The sequence below is a fragment of the Epinephelus lanceolatus genome, chromosome 11 (assembly GCF_041903045.1).
Source record: "Epinephelus lanceolatus isolate andai-2023 chromosome 11, ASM4190304v1, whole genome shotgun sequence".
NCBI classification, from domain to species: domain Eukaryota; kingdom Metazoa; phylum Chordata; class Actinopteri; order Perciformes; family Serranidae; genus Epinephelus; species Epinephelus lanceolatus.
Genome location: NC_135744.1, coordinates 18,874,109 through 18,895,275, shown reverse-complemented (window position 1 = coordinate 18,895,275; position 21,167 = coordinate 18,874,109). Strand labels below are relative to the sequence as shown.

General features: G+C 42.7%; 1 protein-coding gene across 1 annotated transcript in view; it reads right to left on the bottom strand.

Moving 5' to 3' along the window:
• Positions 1-21,167, bottom strand: part of med13a (mediator complex subunit 13a) — a 114,798-nt gene that overhangs the window by 18,892 nt on the left and 74,739 nt on the right. Inside the window, exons 10-16 of the mRNA XM_033641938.2 lie at positions 19,352-20,107; positions 16,507-16,723; positions 10,789-10,819; positions 9,027-9,148; positions 8,573-8,663; positions 5,363-5,574; positions 3,922-4,118 (exon numbers count right to left, since the gene is read on the bottom strand). Coding sequence (XP_033497829.1) covers positions 3,922-4,118; positions 5,363-5,574; positions 8,573-8,663; positions 9,027-9,148; positions 10,789-10,819; positions 16,507-16,723; positions 19,352-20,107 — 1,626 coding nt within the window. The remainder of the gene's footprint in view (positions 1-3,921; positions 4,119-5,362; positions 5,575-8,572; positions 8,664-9,026; positions 9,149-10,788; positions 10,820-16,506; positions 16,724-19,351; positions 20,108-21,167) is intronic.

Sequence of the window (21,167 nt, the reverse complement as noted above, 5' to 3'; positions counted from 1 at the left end):
CAAACTTCAAATCAATGGGGTATTAAATGACTTCAAACAATAAAAAAGTAAGATTAACCAAAAACACGGTGGTTAAGGACTGTTACCCTGTGGCGTCTTCCACACTCAACACTTGCTTGAGCACATCTGCTTTTAATGAAAGGTTTCCGAGATGCCAGGTAAGGTTGCGCATTAAAGGGACTCAAAAAATAATAGGACACTAGGACTTGCTAGACATGGCTCTAAAAATAACAATCAGACAAATGTATAACCTTAAAACTGCAATTAGCACTGCTACAAAAAATATTGGAATTCCTTCTTGTAAAAGACAGACAACATTTCCAGCTCCGCCTTTACCTGCTGGACAAAGTGATGCTGACAGGTTACTTGTTTATAATGGTGAGCAACAAGTCTCGCCTTATCCGATCAGAGATGCTCCTAGCGACTAATTTCCCTGAGTAAGACACTGCCAGCTAGAGGAAAAACAGTACAGTTATAGGCCAGTTCCTAATGTGTCCATGGGAAGGTTGAGGCAGAGAGAGAGCATCCATGGGGTAAAGACCATAAGTGGTCAGGGAAGGTCCAGTGAAGACCTCGTGTCCTGGTAGATCGAAGCACAATGTACAGTCCAATTCAAAGAAGTAGTCCAATGAGGTTAGTCAGCTTGACTCCGTACCCTTTTGATATGTTCAATAAAAGGTCCCCAGATTTGAGAAAACTTGATGAGGGCGTTAGACAGAGAGTAAAGAATTTTTTCAGGATGTAGACAAGAAACCGTGTAAGTGACCCATTTTGTAAAGCAAGGAGGGGAAGCTGATTTTGATTCTCGCAAAATAACCCTTTTGGCTATGACTATACCAAACATAAAGCTTGCTATAATGCAGGGGGAAGAGTCAAAGAGTAATCAGAACAGCCCAGTATTACAGTGAGAGAATCAGGGATCCCCTGTGCCCCCAAAAGCGACTCTCTTGTTCAGCCTAGCAAGAAGACATCCAGCCAAAGCAAGTGTGCGTATTTTCCGGAATGAACATATGCGTACAGCTGGCGACTTGTTATGGTGTTTGTGGTTCCATCCATTGAGTCTAGGAGCGCATGTTTGTGCCAAAGAGAGTCATTGATGATCAGAGCCGATGGTTAGTCTCGCATATCAGTCCAAACCTCTTTTCCTCTGAATATCTTAAATAATAAGTTTACCAACTAGTAATTCTGGTATTGACTAGCAAAGGCAGCAACGTTAATCTCTAGTCACACACATGCCCAATTACAAGCAAACCTCAGTAAGGAAATGTTCACAGGGTTTGTGATGTTTGTTTAGAATTGAATGTTTTATAGTGCATGTTGTGCAATAAAACTCAGCCACACACACAAAGTGAGGTTGACAATGTTAAAAGCAGAAATAAGAAATGCATCATGGTGAAAGTTTCTGCTCAGAGCGGCGAGATGAGATATAGATCAGTGAGCCACTCTGACAGATTTTATGTTCCTGGGTCAATGAAACATGCAGATGTAATACATTTAAGTCTGTACAAATGTAATAAGGCTCTACTCTACTACCCTGATTACAGAAAAGCACAAAATCAATACAACAAAACAAGGTTTGTTTTGGGATTTTTCTGATAAACATACTGATAAGAATTCCCCACGTGTGTGAATGGAAAGCAGCAGAGGTGTAGCTGTGTGCAGCTGAGAGGAACAGTGACAGATATACTACAGACTCCAAGCTGCTATGAGCAGCGAGGTGGCATGGAGCCGCTGTGGGGACCCATCTCACCACTCCAGTGATAATCCTCATCTTCAACCAAGACGGCATTTTACACTCATTTCCCTGCTCCGCCTGAGGCAGCCATGCATGGGAAATTGAGCAGCATGCTAAGGGGATGTCCAGGGAGAGACCAGAGGGTGGGTGGACAGAAAGGGAGCACAGTACACGCTTCCATGCACAAAAAAAAACAAGCAAACCAGCCAGCACAGTCTTGGCATTTCTTCTGCAAGTCTAAATTAGGACGCCTCAGTAACCTTCTGCCCAGATCATCATGATAAAACAATAAGGAATCTTTGAAACAAGCTAGAATTAGACATAAATATTTCATGTAGCCAAGTGTCAGCAAGGCGCAGAATTGATATCACTGTTAAACTGGAATATACAGTACAGGCCAAAAGTTTGGACACACCTTCTCATTCAATGCGTTTTCTTTATTTTCATGACTATTTACATTGTAGATTCTCACTGAAGGCATCAAAACTATGAATGAACACATGTGGAGTTATGTACTTAACAAAAAAAGGTGAAATAACTGAAAACATGTTTTATATTCTAGTTTCTTCAAAATAGCCACCCTTTGCTCTGATTACTGCTTTGCACACTCTTGGCATTCTCTCCATGAGCTTCAAGAGGTAGTCACCTGAAATGGTTTCCACTTCACAGGTGTGCCTTATCAGGGTTAATTAGTGGAATTTCTTGCTTTATCAATGGGGTTGGGACCATCAGTTGTGTTGTGCAGAAGTCAGGTTAATACACAGTCGACAGCCCTATTGGACAACTGTTAAAATTCATATTATGGCAAGAACCAATCAGCTAACTAAAGAAAAACGAGTGGCCATCATTACTTTAAGAAATGAAGGTCAGTCAGTCCGGAAAATTGCAAAAACTTTAAATGTGTCCCCAAGTGGAGTCGCAAAAACCATCAAGCGCTACAACGAAACTGGCACACATGAGGACCGACCCAGGAAAGGAAGACCAAGAGTCACCTCTGCTTCTGAGGATAAGTTCATCCGAGTCACCAGCCTCAGAAATCGCAAGTTAACAGCAGCTCAGATCAGAGACCAGATGAATGCCACACAGAGTTCTAGCAGCAGACCCATCTCTAGAACAACTGTTAAGAGGAGACTGCACGAATCAGGCCTTCATGGTCAAATAGCTGCTAGGAAACCACTGCTAAGGAGAGGCAACAAGCAGAAGAGATTTGTTTGGGCCAAGAAACACAAGGAATGGACATTAGACCAGTGGAAATCTGTGCTTTGGTCTGATGAGTCCAAATTTGAGATCTTTGGTTCCAACCGCCGTGTCTTTGTGAGACGCAGAAAAGGTGAACGGATGGATTCCACATGCCTGGTTCCCACTGTGAAGCATGGAGGAGGAGGTGTGATGGTGTGGGGGTGTTTTGCTGGTGACACTGTTGGGGATTTATTCAAAATTGAAGGCACACTGAACCAGCATGGCTACCACAGCATCCTGCAGCGACATGCCATCCCATCCGGTTTGCGTTTAGTTGGACCATCATTTATTTTTCAACAGGACAATGACCCCAAACACACCTCCAGGCTGTGTAAGGGCTATTTGACCAAGAAGGAGAGTGATGGAGTGCTGCGGCAGATGACCTGGCCTCCACAGTCACCGGACCTGAACCCAATCGAGATGGTTTTGGGGTGAGCTGGACCGCAGAGTGAAGGCAAAGGGGCCAACAAGTGCTAAACACCTCTGGGAACTCCTTCAAGACTGTTGGAAAACCATTTCAGGTGACTACCTCTTGAAGCTCATGGAGAGAATGCCAAGAGTGTGCAAAGCAGTAATCAGAGCAAAGGGTGGCTATTTTGAAGAAACTAGAATATAAAACATGTTTTCAGTTATTTCACCTTTTTTTGTTAAGTACATAACTCCACATGTGTTCATTCATAGTTTTGATGCCTTCAGTGAGAATCTACAATGTCAATAGTCATGAAAATAAAGAAAACGCATTGAATGAGAAGGTGTGTCCAAACTTTTGGCCTGTACTGTAAATGGATCATTCCACTAGTTGCATGGTACTGCCTATCCACAGTTGTGGTGTTACTCTCATATGAAAGATCTCAGCTGTGCGATTACAGCAACACTCAAAGACTTCTCTGAAGATGACAAACACCTACTCATTAAACAGCTCATTGAAAAGAACGACAGCGGCATACCTGTCCTTGTTGAGGAAGGTCATGACAGGCACGGGGTTGAGCATCTCCCTGCCCATGGTCCAGCTCGGTCGGTAGATGCAGTCCTCTGGTACTTTGACAGGTGGGAGACACTGGCTGGGTAACGTCTTCAGAGGAGCAAACATGGAGCAGCCTACAAACGGCTGGCACAGTTCTGGCTTGTAGACGAATGAATAGTCCTACAAGATGGACAGGGAATGAGGCAGAAAATAATTATGACTTGCAGAGAAAATCAGCTTTTGTTTCCTGTCCTCTACGGAGGTAAGGGCACGGGGAGAAAAGAATGACCACTCAGAACAAAAGATAAATCGAGGCATGCCTGGCTGAGACTCTGCTGCCTTATATCCCCATAAAACCAACGTCTGTGGCAACGTCATCTCAGTATCTACAGAGCTGGTAGGGAGTTAGTGTGGTGCTCATGGGAACCTTAGCTTGGCAGACACTAGTTGCAGAGGTATGACAGACTTAATCATTGTCCGTCATGATGAAGAGGGTCTTAAAAATTCCTTCATAATGGCAGCTGTTAAGGTGGAATGTTTTGTTGCATGTAACTCAATGCATGAGTTGACGCCATGAATCAATCAACACGTCAAATACCAATCTGACAACTCTGACCGTTTAATCTGTTTTTACTGTCTTTCTTGCATGACATACGTTTAGTGATAATAGGATCTTCAAGCGCTTAAAAATATGTTTATGAATTTAACTAAATCATGTGAACTGTGAATGATCTATTTCCTCACTTGTAGAAAAAAGTGGCGGAGCGTCGTTCTTGTGTGCTCTGGCAGCACTACACCTCGGTAAAAAAAAAAAATGAGTGTGTGTGTGTGAGACTGTGCACACTTCGATACCATGACATTTCACAAGATATGTAGCTAAACAGCCTATTAAATGGCTGAAGCCAGCTTGACAACAAAGTCAAGGACATTATCATGTGTTCTTCTTCTTCTGAGTTAGCTGCTAACTGCTACAAAATACTTTTTAAATATCTACCACAGTGGGTTACAGAACGTCAAACCCATGCCACCCATGATCCCATCCTACCTGCTATCCCTTTTACACTGATGTCATTTCGGCGCAGTTACTACCTCTGATGTCGCCTTACAGGTGAGACAACTCTGCCCTTCCATTCTACGATTGTACTTTTCATTCAGGACAGCAAGACAGCATAACGGCATACAAATTCCTGCCTTGGAGCGGCCATGTTAAAGGGACTATGGAAAATAAAAACCCTGTATTCCTAATGTGAAGGGCAGTCTCTAACCACGTGGCCACCCAGCTCAACATGAGCATGGTGAAGAAAACGCATCCATCAATAATCACTCGCTTTGACTTATGACACCTACTAGTTCTGGCAGTAAATTTAGTCAATTGTAATTGACACTGCAATAAAACCCAACATATTTACAGAGTCTACACCCACCTTGATCTCAGATGGCTTGGGGCTGCAGAAGCTCTCCTCCACCTCGATCTTGAAATGGCCTCCCAGAGACAAGGTGCCATCCAGCGTGGTCATGCCCGTGTTGGGCTCCATGCTGCCGTAATCCTTGCTACACATGTTCATCGGCGAGTAGCCCATGATGTGCTGCTCTAGGGAGGGAGGTGTGGGAAACATCTGGTGCAGGTCTGCAGAACCTGGTGCACAGAGGAGAACAAGGGGCCATTAAAATGTGACAGACTTGGATTATAATGCACTTGAAAAGAAACAAGTTCAGAAGTAGTATTTAAAGCCTCTTCCGACACTGTTGCCCATATCACACAGCTCTCACTACTCAACAAGCTGATAATGAGACACTTAATTAAATTGCCCTACAAACAGCACTTTGTGACACACACCATTTCTTAAGATAACAACGTGGATGACTAAACAATGTAAGATGTGTAATCTCAAGTTGTTAGGACTCTGCTGTCTGTTACTACAGTTTCTGTCAGGATGTATGTTTTCCTGTTCTGCAACCAAATATGAAAAATAAATAAATGTATTATGTAAATACAAAACAGATGAATACTTATCAGACACGCTTTAAGTTTGACGGGCATCTTGCCCACGACTGATGAAATATCTACATAATCTGTATTTCTTTATATATTCGCAGGATCCTGCGGAGCTGTTTATGCAAAGTTAAGAGGTGGGTAAGGGCAGCAGCGCCTTCTTTTTATACTGCTTTCATTTTCACAAGATAATTCTACTCTACAGAGAACTACTCTACTCTACTAGAAGGACATGTTTCCTGGTTAAGACATATCTCTATATAAAGAGGGCCAGAGACTATGTGGGGAATAGCCAAGGCCTCAAACTCGCAAACCATCTTTGTAATTGCAAGGTGCTTCCATGGGGCTAACAAACACAATTCATAGTAAATGGGCAGAGTCTAGAACTGTACCATATATGATCATAAAACTAAAGCAAAATGGTAGATCTGAGACCAATTTGCTTCACAGTAAAATATAGAGTGTCCTTAAAATCTTTTTAGCTCTACATTAGTGTCCCTGAGCTCAAACCTAAGAATAAATAACTAAACACAGAAAATACAGTGAGGTGCAGTTGTGTTCAAGTCAGCAAACAGGGTGGAACTTAAAGGCTAGACTGTGGTGTAACAAAGGAGACAACAAAGCAGGTGGTAAAGGAGACTCTAAGCTGGCATTCGTCAACACGGACGATGGAAGCAACATTGAGGTGTTCTTGGGTGTCTGATTTTTAATGCCCGTTAAGTTGTATGCGCACATTTTTACAATATTACCATTACAGTTGGTTTTACCACGAGCATCTGAAGCTTTCTACATCAGTCTTGTTTTTCTGAAAAGCTTGCACGCAGCTTTTTATGATGGTTTGGGATGGAGCGCTTCGGTGTATCGGGTGCACCACTCCGAATTCTTTTAGTGCGTCTCAAAATGGAAAGCTGCTGTTGAGCGGGTTGCAAAAAACTATGAGCAACAGTGCTTTATATACAGAGAGAAAGAGGAGGGACTCTGCCAAGAAACTTTTTTTTTTTTTTTTTTTACATAACAAGAAGTCTCCTCTATATGTCAGTGGTCTGTACAGTCAGCTCTTGTTAGATGTAGTTTTGGAGGTTTTCCACCTCCGATGAAGAGGGTTGGGGCTGCTTCCCTAAACTTTGTCTCATCCAGAGAGTCCCAAAGGGGGCTCTGCGTCTGTCAGACAGTCTGAGGGGGAGCGCAGAGCAATAACGTAATCCACAGTAGACAATAAGGGAGGACCTTTTCCCCCCTCAAAATATTTCTACTTTATGCTCGACATCTCAGAGAACACAGATATGTGGGGTATGTTTGAATGTGCACAAAGTTTTAAACTTCAGCATAAATCTTGAACACAAATGAGCTATTTAAGTCCAGGAGTTTATGAATTAATTAAAATGAAGTTGACGTGAATAGGTGCCACACGCACACTTGAAAAGGGGTCACCTCCTCAAACAAAAGACACAGAAGAGGACTAAAGAGTTAATCATGCCTACATCAGAGTTCCACCACATTTTGATGGACAAAGCTCAAAACTTTTCCATGACTTCCATGAAATTCATAGCGTATAATATGAACAGAACTATATGGTATACTTTACTTCAAACGTTAACTATTGTATGAAAACAAAACAGTAATCTTTTCCTATGTATTAGTTGGTTATGTTAATTAAATTACATGGAAGGTTATCCAATCCGAGAAAACTTGATGTACTGGAGAATAAACATTTGAAAGCACTACAAAATGTCTGAGAGCCTGACTGCATTATATTTCATTATATTTTAAATTGTCACCTGTCGCCTGAATTTTGTATTTTCCTTTACATCACTTTCACTGCTACAACTCTTTTAAGGCGGCTATGGCTCAGAAGGTAGTCCGGATTATCCACCATTTGGAAGACCAGTGGTTCAATCAAACCCTGGACCCAATTACAACTTTGATTGGCTGCTGTTTGTGATCAATAACAAGACCTAATTAAAGTTTGAATGTCTTATTTTATTTGTTTAGCACTCATAAATATAATTCCTATTCACACGCATTTTTTAATCCCTGGAGAACTAATGATAATGACATTCCAACTGTCCGGTTAAAACAAATCTGTTATTTGACATTCACTGACAAGTCTTTTTAATGATATAACACAGAATAATAATCAACATTAATATTCAGGGGAAACAATTAGCCTACGTTTTAATTGACAGGGGGTGATAAGGGACCTGGATAATGGATAGGAGGGTGCTGGCCCAAAATAAGGTTGAGCACCACTGCTTTAAGCACTCAGCTGTGAGCCAGACACTGATGGACTGTGAAGTTAATTATAGCCACACTCTCCACCACTAGGTGGCAAAGCCAAGGGTGAGCATCATGATGCCTGAGTAGTAAAAGCCTCACTGTTATTTAGTGGATTAAAAGGATATGATGCTGTTTCACTTAGCTGCAATTGTGAGCAGGGGGAATACTTCATTTTAACCCGAAGTGGCTTCTGGCAAAAAAACCCTGTGTACCATTCTTAATTTTCAAGGGATTCACAGCTATGACAAATCTGATTCTAGATTTGAGGTAAATCCATCCTTGTATCCTTTAAGAAGACATGGCACATCAGTGTTAAGGGGGAAGAGAGAGAGACATCAGCGGAGACGGATGAAGAGATACATACTAATGCAGGATACAGGGTCCAAAGTGGATGGCTTTGGTTCCTTGCTGCCAAATTTTTCGTCTGTTCCATTCACTGGTCGTCTGGAACCAGGCTGTGGACACACAAAAAAAAAGTAGTATTTTAGCACCTGACCATTTTGGTAACTCAAAGTGTCAGTTAATAACACTGCTCTTAACTCATCCTTGTTATATTTCTCACACCTGTGGGGGATGCGAGTCAGTATCACACATGACATCTCAGAGTAACTGGTAAGTGGGTAGTGAGAATTGTGAGCTGATGATGGGCAGCGTGAAGACACTGCTTTGGCACATGAACACCAGTGGACACCCCACACACATACATACACACACACACAAACACACACACACACACACACACACACACACTGTGCCAGACCACGCTCTGTGTAATGAGATACTCATTGCAGTCAGTGTGAGCCAAGGTCTCTACTCACCGCCAGATCATCCTCGTCCGAATTGAAGAGGTTGTCCAGGTCGTTGATGGACACCACCAGGTCTGTCTCGTGGATGAGGCTGGTGGAAGCCATGCGGTTGTGAGCAGCCGCCCGTTGAGCATCTGCACAAACAAAAACACTTAAATGTTAAAACTAAGATATTAATGTCCACAGGTAGATATGGGGTGCTTGAGAAGTAAATGAAAGGCTTCGAGCTATGACTGTTTATGCTAACTGACGACCCGGGTTGGCATTAATTTTCCTCTCCATGCAATCAGTTCAGAAAACAGATTTCCTCTTTTTCCAATTATTGAAATGCTTGTAGCAAGACGTACCAGTTATGTGAATTTAAACTAAAAATAATTGAGAATGAATGCTCCTTATTAAGCTATTGAATATAGACTCTTTTGGCATGTTTGAAAGACTGAATTGAAAGTGCGATGCCTCATCTATATTTTTCAGAAAAGCTTGCTCAGAGCTTCCACAGAAACCTCCAGAAAATTGTGACTAGGTGCCAAGTACTGCAGATGCTTGATCGAACAGCAGAGCCAGAAGGTGGGATTTCCACACAATTCTGGTACCAACTTCAATTAGGGATGCAAACAATTAATCGATTATCGATTAATGGTCGTTAAGAAATTACTCGATTAAAATAAATTAATTGCAATTAATTGCGTTTTTAAACCTGAAACCCCCCCCCAAGTCCCTGTGAGGGCGCTCTTGACGCCAGACGTACTTGACACACACGCGAGAACACACGAGAAGCAGGGCTCTGATGAGAACAACATAAACACGAAGCGGCATGATGAAGCAGACAAGACAGAGTGCAGTGTGGAGCCATTTTAAGTTGGTTAATGACGACAAAGACGCCAAATGCACAATATGTGGTAGTATTTTAAAGTACAACAACTCCACAACTTCGTTGAATTACCACCTGAATACGACACATTCAGTCGTGCTACATGGAGCGAGTGGATCGGCTACAATCACCACACATACGGACGGTATGTGATGCTGGGAAAGCGGAGGGCATTACTCAGCGAATATGTAACATGGTTACAAGTAGCCTGCATAATATTTTTATATTTACTCTTCAGAATATCTTTGATATGCTACCAAAATGCTATTGCCTGCCCTCAAGTGTATCCAAAATATATCCCAAAATAAATCTTTGATTAAGAAATATGATTTGCATTTTTTTTGTATATTAAAAGGAAGATATAGCTTATTATGTTATGCATAGATAGAACCTATTGATTCAGAGGGAAATTCAGCTTCTCAGGAAAATCGCCACTTATCAATTAATCGATCATTAATCGATAAGATGAAACAACTATCGATTAATGAATTAATTGATAATTTGCATCCCTAACTTCAATGTCAATAAAATTATGACTGTTGCTCATGCGATCAATAGATTTTCTCCGATTTCAATGTCGTAATTCTCTTCATACTGTCACACAACAATATGGATACTGATCTCGTAAAAAAAAAAAAAAAACTATCCTCTTTGACAAATAAAATAATGATTATAAAGACGACAAATATACCGAGAACACCTGGAAAGGTGTAGTAGCTGAACTTGCTTGTGATGTTGAGGACACACTTTGAATGAACACCAAGATGCAACATGCATTTGGCCTCACTGTCTAGATCTTCTGAGGATGGCAGTACGACTATATCAACTTCATGTGTTTGTGTGACAGCAGCCAAGTTGTAGAAAAAGCCAAGGGGGTTGTTAGGAAATTAAGAGGCTCCTTACCATCTGACGGACCAGCTCCTCCATCTTCACCCTGTGAGGAAACAGAGACATGAGAGGGTTACAAAAACACAAATACCCATGCAACCAGTCAGATCCATTAAACAGTGAATATTTGATTAAACAATGCTGTGAATGTTGAGTTCAGATAATAAGATTAATATATATATATATCAGATAATAATATGACACCAATCGCATGTCGATGAAACTTTTTCTTTTTCTTGAAAGCAGAGTCTGCTTCATTACTGTGTTAAACTGTGGGTGCGTTAAATTCTTTGAACTGTGATTAAGAACTAAACAAATATATTTGACTGGAATGGAGAAAACAGCGTAACACAAAAAAAATGACATCAAGCTGCCAGATTCAGCTTACAAAAGGCAGTTCCTTTCTCCAATCAAGGCACAAATAATAATAAAATACACTGAATAATAGTGATTATGGTGATAGTAAAGGAGAAAATTGGAGAGAAACAGAAGAACAGAGAAGGGGACTGCTTGCCTCTGATGTGGCAAATGAGATTTCCAGTGTGGATCAGAGCGAAATCATGATCCAAGGAATGGCCTCTTAGGCTCCCACCCAGACATCAATATCTGGGAGGGCTGGCTCTGTGTGTGTGTGTGTGTGTGTGTGTGTGTGTGTGTGTGTGTGTGTGTGTGTGTGCTCTTATATGATGGGTTGTGTGTATACTGTGCACTGAGCAGTTCTAGCTGAGGAACAGGAATGTTATGTCCCAGCCATTGATTTCATTACGCTCCAGGGCTTTTCTCTGAGTAACGCAGGCTTTAATCTGTCTCCCTTAAAGGACCAATCCACAGCAGCGCACAACAACCCTGCACCAAGGCCACAATCTATAGATGGTAATGATGCCTTAACCCCTTATCAATAACCTGGCCTTGGGTGGGAATGTGTGCATGTGTGGAGTCTTTACATATTGCAAAAGCATGTTTGACTCCAAGGCTGTCTGCATGAAAGCATCCCATCACCCTTTTTCCTCCAACTCACTTTCTTACCTCATTTATCTGACGCTTCCCTTGCATGTACTTTATACTTTACAACTCAGTGGGATCTGACATAGATGTACCACCTCTGTGTAGTGGTACGGTGATCAGACGACATGTGTCACATGGCCTGCAGCAGAGTCAATAACTCTCCAGTCTGAGGATGTACTAGGTGTCTGCGCTCTGTAGTGAGGCATCAGTAAGTGGTTTAATAATCTGATGAGCAGTGAGTATAGAAGAAAATGTAACAGCTTGTCGAGCTTCAAACTCACTCACAAAAAGGGGTAAAATGATCCAGAATAATTACTGAAATCCCAAACTTTCACCGCGGCATAAAATTCATCAAGAGGAAATGATCTGCTTCAGGTTTATGTTCCACATCAGCCAGGTAGGGAGGTTAAGTATCCTGCAGCTACAAATACCTTGTTCACACAGAACCTGTATTACCTGAGGACCTCTTGTAATTTGTAATGATTGCGAGGTCGTCTGTGATCTTAATCCAGTGTGAATCTGCCGTATCAATAATTAATCAAGCAAAAACTCCCCCGGAAATTACCTCCCATATTTGCAAAACAAAGAAGTCATGTGATAATACTCGTCCCAGGGTCACATTTAGGTTTGTGTTTTCTCCGTGCCTTGTTTCCCAGTCAAGAATAACAGATCATTGGCAAATATAAACGTTTTCACAGCGTTTTGGGTGCAGGAGGTGCATCTCGCTACACAGCATAGAGATTTGTTCGCAGAAAATGCAAGCTCAAATCAAACAGAAGAGTGAAACCTCTAAAGATGATGAGATGGATGATGTGTCAATGTGTGGTAGAATCACTTGTTTCTTTAGCCCACATTAAAAGAGGAAAAGGAAGTTAACACTGTACATCACAGCTAGTAGTGCTGTGAAGTGTTTCTGTGTTGTGTAGAGTGGAGTTACAAATGATGTGTGCATTATATCCAAGGAATAATGTCAGTAAATCCGAGTAAAATACCCCTTTTCCCACCCAAATTAGCACAAAAATGCACGTTTTTGTTAAAATTAGGCGATAGACTCCTTTCCCATCACCAGTAGATCAGAGGTGTGAGCACTGCTCTGCAGAAGACAAGCTACCGTTCTGCTGTTTATTGATGGGTCATGTTTTACATCAGTGACGCACCGGAAAACAGATTAGCAAACAGTAGGAAGCCACATGGAGGCCAGTTACTTATTCAGTCTCTCTCTCAAACTTGGCGCCAACTGATTTTGAACAATTTTCAAGTTCTGCTCGAAGGGAGATGGATGAAATTTGTGGCGGCCCATCATTGCACGGTGTTGGCAAAGGGAATACAATGAGCAAATCCACCCAGATGTCTGGGTGTCTGGGCTTGGAGCTGGTGCTGATGAATACCTGTCATTTGAACTGGGAATGAATGCCAAATGTAACCTTTCCCATTAAATACAAAAGCCACATGTTAGCGGGTGTAAGTGGATTTTTTGTCCAGTGGGAAAGGAGCTAAATACAGGCTTCGCTTATCCCGTGCAGATGCACCACACAGACGTGGGGGGTTATTTCTAAATCAGAGGAGGTCCCCTGGTAATACTAGTGGCATGCATATAGGGCTCAAGAATGAAGAAGGGCCTCTATGGTATTATCAATCTAGAGTAAAATTTGGAGAGGAGCACACACACGTGGTGGATATACACACACCACATAAAGCAGACAGAGGAAGGGCTCCATTGCACAGACTGCTCTTCAGGGACTCTCCACTCCACTGAGAGCTGCCTTCACCCTTATATTCCAGCATAGACCAGGGGGATGGAAGAGAAGCAAAATATTTGAGTGCTCTTTTTAAGCTTAATGGTTCAGTGAGCCAGGTTTGTTGCCGTGGTTAAGACTCCAGGCTCTGTGAAGCTTGCTGCAAACATGCAGCCAAGGAATACACACACACACACACACACACACACACACACACACACACACACACACACTGAATCTCCCGTTCAATGCTGGGGGCGATCCACAGCTAACAGGTGGCCCTTGTCTGGAGCCCGAGCCAACAACCCCAGAGGCAGAGCACAGAAATACGGTGGAAGGAGGAAGAAGGCAGATCAAATAGGAAAATCATAACAACTTAGAGGAAATTGGACAGGGTAAGTATTTGGTGTTCCTCTGGGCTCAACTAACAATGGAGATTCAGGGATAGCTTCCTGTTCACTTGGGCAGTGAAAGCGGATGTATGCAGAATGCGGTCGCAGCGTTATTTTTAGTGCAGTATCACAGAAGATGCTGATGGCCTATTTTCTACCTCGCCTGCTCCCTGATCTTAAAATCAGCCCTCATGTCCCCCTTTTACCCTGGGCAGCCAGTGAGGAGGGTGTGAATCAAGTGGTTTCTCTCCATGCTGCCTTTTAGGGAGGCTTCACACCGCTAAGCTGCCACCGCCTTTTTTTGCATTAAATCCAATGGGGTGTGGCTGCAAACTGGATTGAAAGCAGCCAACTTGGAAAAGGCACTGTGAGTGGCTTATTTGTAGGCAGAGTGGAGTTCAACATGGACTGTTTTTCAGTGTTAAATGGAAAAGTTGAAGTTTATGACAGGAACCACCAGCCTTACAAGTGGTAGTAGAGCTGTATGAATATATATGTATGAAAATGTTGGAACAATGGAAAGACTAACTAAGGTGGTTTTGGTGAGTTTTATTTTCTTCCTGTCAAGTTTGAATGAAGTGTGTTCTACGATGAGTTAACAAGGCAATTAAGCTAGTCTCAGTTCGGTCAAAGAAAGAAACTTGAATTCAGAAAGTATACAGTTGTTAAAAATTCAAAGCCTGTGGAATGTAGGCTTACACAAATACCTTCAAATACCGTATACCCCAGTGAAATGTTAGGAAGGTATGAAAAAATACAAACCGCCCAAGCCTAATTCTGCTTACTATTATACTTTAAGATCAAACATCCACAGCAATTGACATTTAATAGCACTAGAAAGTCTAAAAATTCACTAAATCTATTAACAAACACAGAATGCCGGACAATAATTGTTTTATCTTGATGATCCTTGGAAGCCAAAGTCCTAATTGAAAATAATATGATTAATCACCTAGCCCTATCTAAAATTACGTTTTTAATCATAAATTGTTCATGAGTTGAAGCCCCAAAGACAAAGGATGTCCTGAACACCATGTGACATGTTCAAATATAAATGTAGTTGTCAGTTAAACTGTAAAACGGCATTTAAAATCAAAGATAGTTTTCAGAGAATTGCATCAAGAAAAAAAAACATCTAAATAGGTTGGCGCATCAAAACCTGAGTACATAAATAAGATGCATATAGCAGAGTAACAAGTTGGTGTGGAGCCCATGTTGTGGGAGATGCAGTTAAATGTTTTTGAGATGAACTAAGGTAATGTTTGCCAATACAGCAGAGTACTGCAGTTTGTTGTTATGGAAACAACCTATTTTCGATTTATCTGTATATCATTTAGTTGATAATACACATGTAGGAGCAAATGTAATGGTTGGACCTTGGGCTTGCATTTTACCTGGCCTCTCTCTGATGTTCTCGTCCAGAACAACAATAAGCAACAGGGACCATTTTAACAGGAACATACAATACATCCATTGAAGAGGACCCATTATGCCTATTTTTCGGTTTGTATGTTTGCTTTTTACTAAAATGTGTTTACATGCTTTAATGGTCGAAAACCACTTTATTTTCCTCAAACTGTCTGTACTGAAACACCTGTATTCACCCTTGGCTGAGACACTCTTTAAGCCCCCCCTCCTAAAAAAGTCCAGTCTGCTCTAACTGGTCAGCGTTTATATATGTGTGTGTGTGTGTATGTATGTATGTACATATATATATATATATATATATATATATATATATATATATATATATATATATATATATATATATATATATACACACATATATACACACACACATACATACACATATACATACATATATATATATATATATATATATATATAAAATCCAACACTGAAACCTTTCATATCTGACAGGACCCCAAAAAATGTTCGTAGTGGTCAAACACTAGTATTGCAATTTCCAGGGTCCGTCACATGATGCCCTGCGACCCAAAAAGGGTTTTTCCTACTGACATACGTGGCGAAGGAGATGTCTGTAAATCATTAGATACATTTTTAGGAGCATTACAATCCTCACGAAATGACTTGTTTTACTATCAGGATTTAATCTATTCAGTCAATTTAACCATTAGCAATTTAGCAGTTTGATTAGCAGTTAGAAAGTGCTAATTTAGCATTATCAGTTTGGCAATTTAGTAATTAGCAGTCTATTTAGTCATTTAGCAAGTCTAGAAGAGCTGCAAGATTAAATCATTATATCCCTAACCAAGTTAGCAGAATGCTATACCAGAAGTTAGCTTAGTTATTTGGCTGGCAGAAGTAAGACGCTTGGCTGCCTTAAGTCTCTTGTGCACCTGCTCTATGGGCCACACAGTGAAGAAGTAGTGCCATTAATCCCCGAAATCATCCTGGTAATTTTGATACATGGCAGTTGCACCATTTTGGCTTCCTGCGTTACTGAGAAACTTTCATACGAATGAACAGGATGTCCATCCCTGTATCCAGTTCTCTTCATACATCCATGGTACAGGACAGAACATATGTAAGCACAATAGGTCCCCTTTAAATACCGCAGGGCTTTGACGAGTGATATTCCAGTTCAGAAATGTTCCTCATTCCTCGACTTGTCTTACCTTGTGTTTCTTGCCTGGCTCACGCTCCCCACCGGCCTTATCCTTCTTGTTGGAGAACGTGAACTTGACATCTCCTTCCTCGAAGGCGTAGGGGTCCACCTCTGGCTCGTGATCTCCGTCTGTTATGGCAGCAGATAGGTACTGGTTCCTCCTGGCTCGATACATCTGGACGCGTTCTTCAGACACCTTCAGTGGCCATTTGGATGTGGACATCACCCTGAGAAGACAGAAACACTGAGGTGTGAGGACTCTGGGATAGCGCTGGACGACCATAAGAGAGATTTATAATTCACAAGCAACAGACACCACATAGTTATTTCAAATGCATGCTTCAAAAGCTATTTTATTTACTGCAGACTTATCAAAAGTACAGTCAAAAGAAGAGTTGTATGTGAGTAGAGGAGCAGAAAGCTAACTACTTCAAATTATTCTGTTTTAAATTTCAGCAACAGGAGAGTTTCAGCTGCTCTGTTTGGGCCTGATATCATATGTTGTCGCTGCTTCCATGTTTATCTGCAGACACAGAAATGACAGCGACTGCAAACTACTCTGACAGCTGTCATGCAGCAGAACTGGTTGCATCATGTTTGTTGTCAGACAATTACATTTCCAGCAAGATGTATGGAGATGTGATGACTGCAGCACTGACTGCTCATACACTTACAGACACTTGTTACTGTGACTTGGCTCATCAAAATCTCTTATGTGGCTATGACTGTGGCCTACTTCCTTATATGTGACAGGGCAGGGAGGGAGGGAGAAGACGGAGACTACTGGCTGCTCTGCAAGAAGAGGAGGGACTGACCTAACTTATGTGTGATCCCTCCCCTTCACCACCTCCTATATTTCTCTGCGCTTCTGTCCTCTCGTCATGCCTGTCCAGCTCTGATGTGAGGTGATGGTGTGCAGTGGCCTGGGCCAGAGATTAGCCGCCATTCAGCGCTGTGGCTGGAGGGATTACAGCTCACTAGAATAGCCATTCCAGGCGGCTGGCCCCTTGGGATTGCACAACCCCACCGATAATTCCCACTATGGCCACCCTACGGCCTGCTGGTCACTCCGCCTGCCTTCACACTGGACAACCCCTCCTCGCTCTGTCCATCTGTAATCCTTTTCCTTGCTGGCAGCTTTCAGGGTTCCTACACATTTTCCATTTTTAAAATTCCATACTTTTACAGACTCAGATTTCAAGATAGATTTTTCACATCGTGGTTGTACAGGGATGTGCACGGCTACAATTGCTAGCTGGCACCAGAATGTTTCGAATGTTTTCATACTGTTAGACTAGTGGGAAAGTAGCAAAGTCAGATTCTGTGGCTCGCTGCCATTTTACTTAAAAATTACCCACAACATCTTCAAAAAGCCAAAAAAAAAAAAAAAAAAAGACTGTCCGCTTGACAGATTCTCATCTATTTTTTTTTTATTTTCCAGCACTTTATGGTGAATGTCACTGCCTCACTTGTGTATCGAAAACTTCCCATTTTTATAAGCTTTAATCTAAATCTATGATGACTTTACTGTCTACAAAACTACACCTGCTGTAGCCTAAATTCTTCGCTATACCTCAAATCCAGCAATGTGAATCCATAAATACTGAGTGCCCCAAAGTTTTATGTTAGTATTGTACGGGCCTGCAGCATTTAGAAACTGTCGTATACTAACTATGTATACACACAACATATGTTGGACAATTTGCATCATTAACATATTAGCATTAATATGGATAGAAATGTGTGTTCAGTCACACATAACACTTCTTGCCTTGCTTTCAACGACATCAAGCTCATTTTGGCTGTGCTGGCTACCTGCTCAAAATGCTTTTATAATTATATTATTTTCTGAAATTCTGAATTTTATATTTTAGAAAACACTCTTGCTGTGAGGTGACGGTGTTAACCGCTGCACCACCATGCCGCCCCCTGACCTGCATGTCTTTGGACTGTGGGAGGACGCCAGAGGACCCTACGGCCACTGGGGCCCCTCTGTGTGGAGTTTGCATGTTTTCCCCTGTGGGATTTCTGCTGGTTCTCCGGCTTCCTCCCACAGTCAAAAGACATGCAGGTTAGGTTAACTGGTGAGTCTAAATTACCCGTGGCTGTCTCTCTGTGTCTGCCCTGTGATAATTTGGTGACCCGTCAAGGATGTATCCTGCCTCTCGGCCAATGTCAGCTAGGATAGGCTTCCCCTCTCCCTTTATTTGTTTCCCCATACTTATCCTGACCTGGAAAATTGCAAGAATCAAATTCCATACTTGTCCCTACTCTGTAGGAATCCTGAGCTTCTTCTTGGTGTAAGTCTCCCTCCAGCGCCTTCCAAACTGATAGCCCGCAGACAGTATTTCTTTCACTTTCAAATGTATTACAACAGCAGAGGTTTAACTTTATCTAACCCTACCATTACTCTTCCTCTGTCCGAGCTCTGGTATGTGCATGTGTGTGTGTGTATGCGTGTAGGAATCGATGAGTTGTGCTGGCCCTGCACATTGGTGATGTATGATGTCAAAAGGGCACATAGCAAGAGATTAACATGCTGTATGCAGCTAAGCGCCATAGCGAACATTCTGAAGCTGAGGGATGAGGGAGAGGGAATCTGAGAGCCAGAGAATGAGAAAGAGGAAGAAGGTGGGTTTTGTATCATCACTCTTTGAAAACAATTTTTTCTGGACTATTGAGAGTGCTCCACAGCGGCCTGGGGCCACTCTGTACCAGGGGAAAAGGTGGGAAATGGAGGGCTTGGATGCCTAACTGCTTAGTGAATCTATGAATGGCTGAAGCCTTTATCACCCTGCGTGTGTGTGACACAGAGGGCATTGAACAGTGACTGTTAATTGGCAGATGTCACTCACTCTGTGACCGACACCAGGTTGTCCTGCGATGCCGAGGCCTCGTCCCTCAGCTTGTCCCCTGGCAGCAGTGGTGTGGGCAGCTCGGCTTCTTTCCTGCGGGGTAGATTGAATAATCTCCACGGTGCGTGGGAGCTGTCCTCCTCAAGGTTGACCGCTGCGCCCACGTACACGGTGGGCTCAGGAGGCTCAGAGTAGGTCGAAGCCCCGGGGTGGGAGTGGGGGTGATGATGGGAGTGGAAGTGCTGATTCAGACCCTCTGGCCCTCCAGGTTCCTCACCGCCACCCTTCACCCCGACCAGGCAGGGCTCTGGGGGCGGCTGGTAAAAGTGTTGGCTGTTGGGGGTTGAAGGGTTCTTCATGCCCTCCCCTGAGTCCTCGCCGCGCTCGCAGGGGTGGGGGCTGAGTGGTGGGGGTTGGGGGGAGTTGGCCTGTTCCGACGGCCCAGCGCTGACCCCGCTGTGGAGCTGAGGGGCCTTTTGGATGCCGGACACATCTGTAGAGCGTATACTAGAGAATCTTCCTCCATCCTGGCCCCTCATGGCTAACCTCTGGCCAGCTGTTGCCTCGGCCTCTATTGAAGCCTCATCGCTGGTCAGGCTGCGATGGTGGAAGGGCGTCTGAGGTCTTTTCTGCTGCTTGTCTCCTTTCTCTGGCTTCTCTCCCCCAGCTTTGTGCTTGGTAGGAGGCTGGGAGGGCTGGCCTGCTGACTGAGTTTGGCCTGGGGTGCTGCCTGTTCGCTGCTTCACTGATTTGTATCTGCAGGGGAAGAAGACAAACAGGGAAACATGGTGAGACTGAGAGGCACCAGTGACACTGAGCAAAACGGCAGCAGAGACAGAGATAATCTATCAAACCATGACGATGTGTAATGTGAATTATTTATTTTCATGATGCGCAGAGATCTTGTGCAGCTTATGTAAACTCTCCCTCTAAACCCTAACATCTGCGTCTTCGAGAAAAACAACAATTAACTCAATTCCTCTCACCTGAAACGTGGCAGCCTCACTAATTCACCTCAAATAAATTATGGAAAAAAAACAAACACTACAGTACCTTCAGACGATTAAGTTAAGTCTAAGACTCCACATCTAATCCACAAATGTACATGCACATGGTTTCTGGTATTATTCGCACTCAGACTCAAACAAAATGTCCTAAATAGGGCTGGGGCAATTTCACCCAATCACCCAAATGCTGTCAGTAGAAAAGAAATAATATCTCACATTTAGCTCTATTGTCTATTTGACTAGCTCAAATGAAGCTGATCAAATGATGCATTACACCAGAAAACAACATACCAAGGCTTCACCGTGGCCATCAGGATCTTCGGTTGCCATGTGGACTACCTGCTCTGAAACCACAAGGCCATTTCACTCACCTTTCCTTACCACTACCACTGTCTGCATCAGTGTGTCTTTAGCATCTCAATTGCTATGTCACCACTCAGCCCACTGCTGCGGTTATACATTAGGGTGTTGACGAGGAAGCTGTGTCTCTTTAATGGCCGGGGCACTCGCGTGTGCTGACAATTAGATGTCAAGATAAGCAGACACACGGAAGCCTTCCATCTACAAAACACAGCTAATGGCCATTAAAACTGGCAACGCACAGAGCTTCCCATATCTGTGTCGCCAAAGTGCTGGGTGGCTTCCAACAAATTAACATGCTCCAGCTGACTGGCCCAATTCACTCTGCTCTTGTCTGTGGCCCAAGCCGGCTCTCCTCTCCCTAAGTGGAGAGGGGGAAAAAAAAAAAAGCCTAGCGCAAAGGATTCCCCAGTGGAGGTATGCCCAAACTTGCAAGGTATAAACCAATC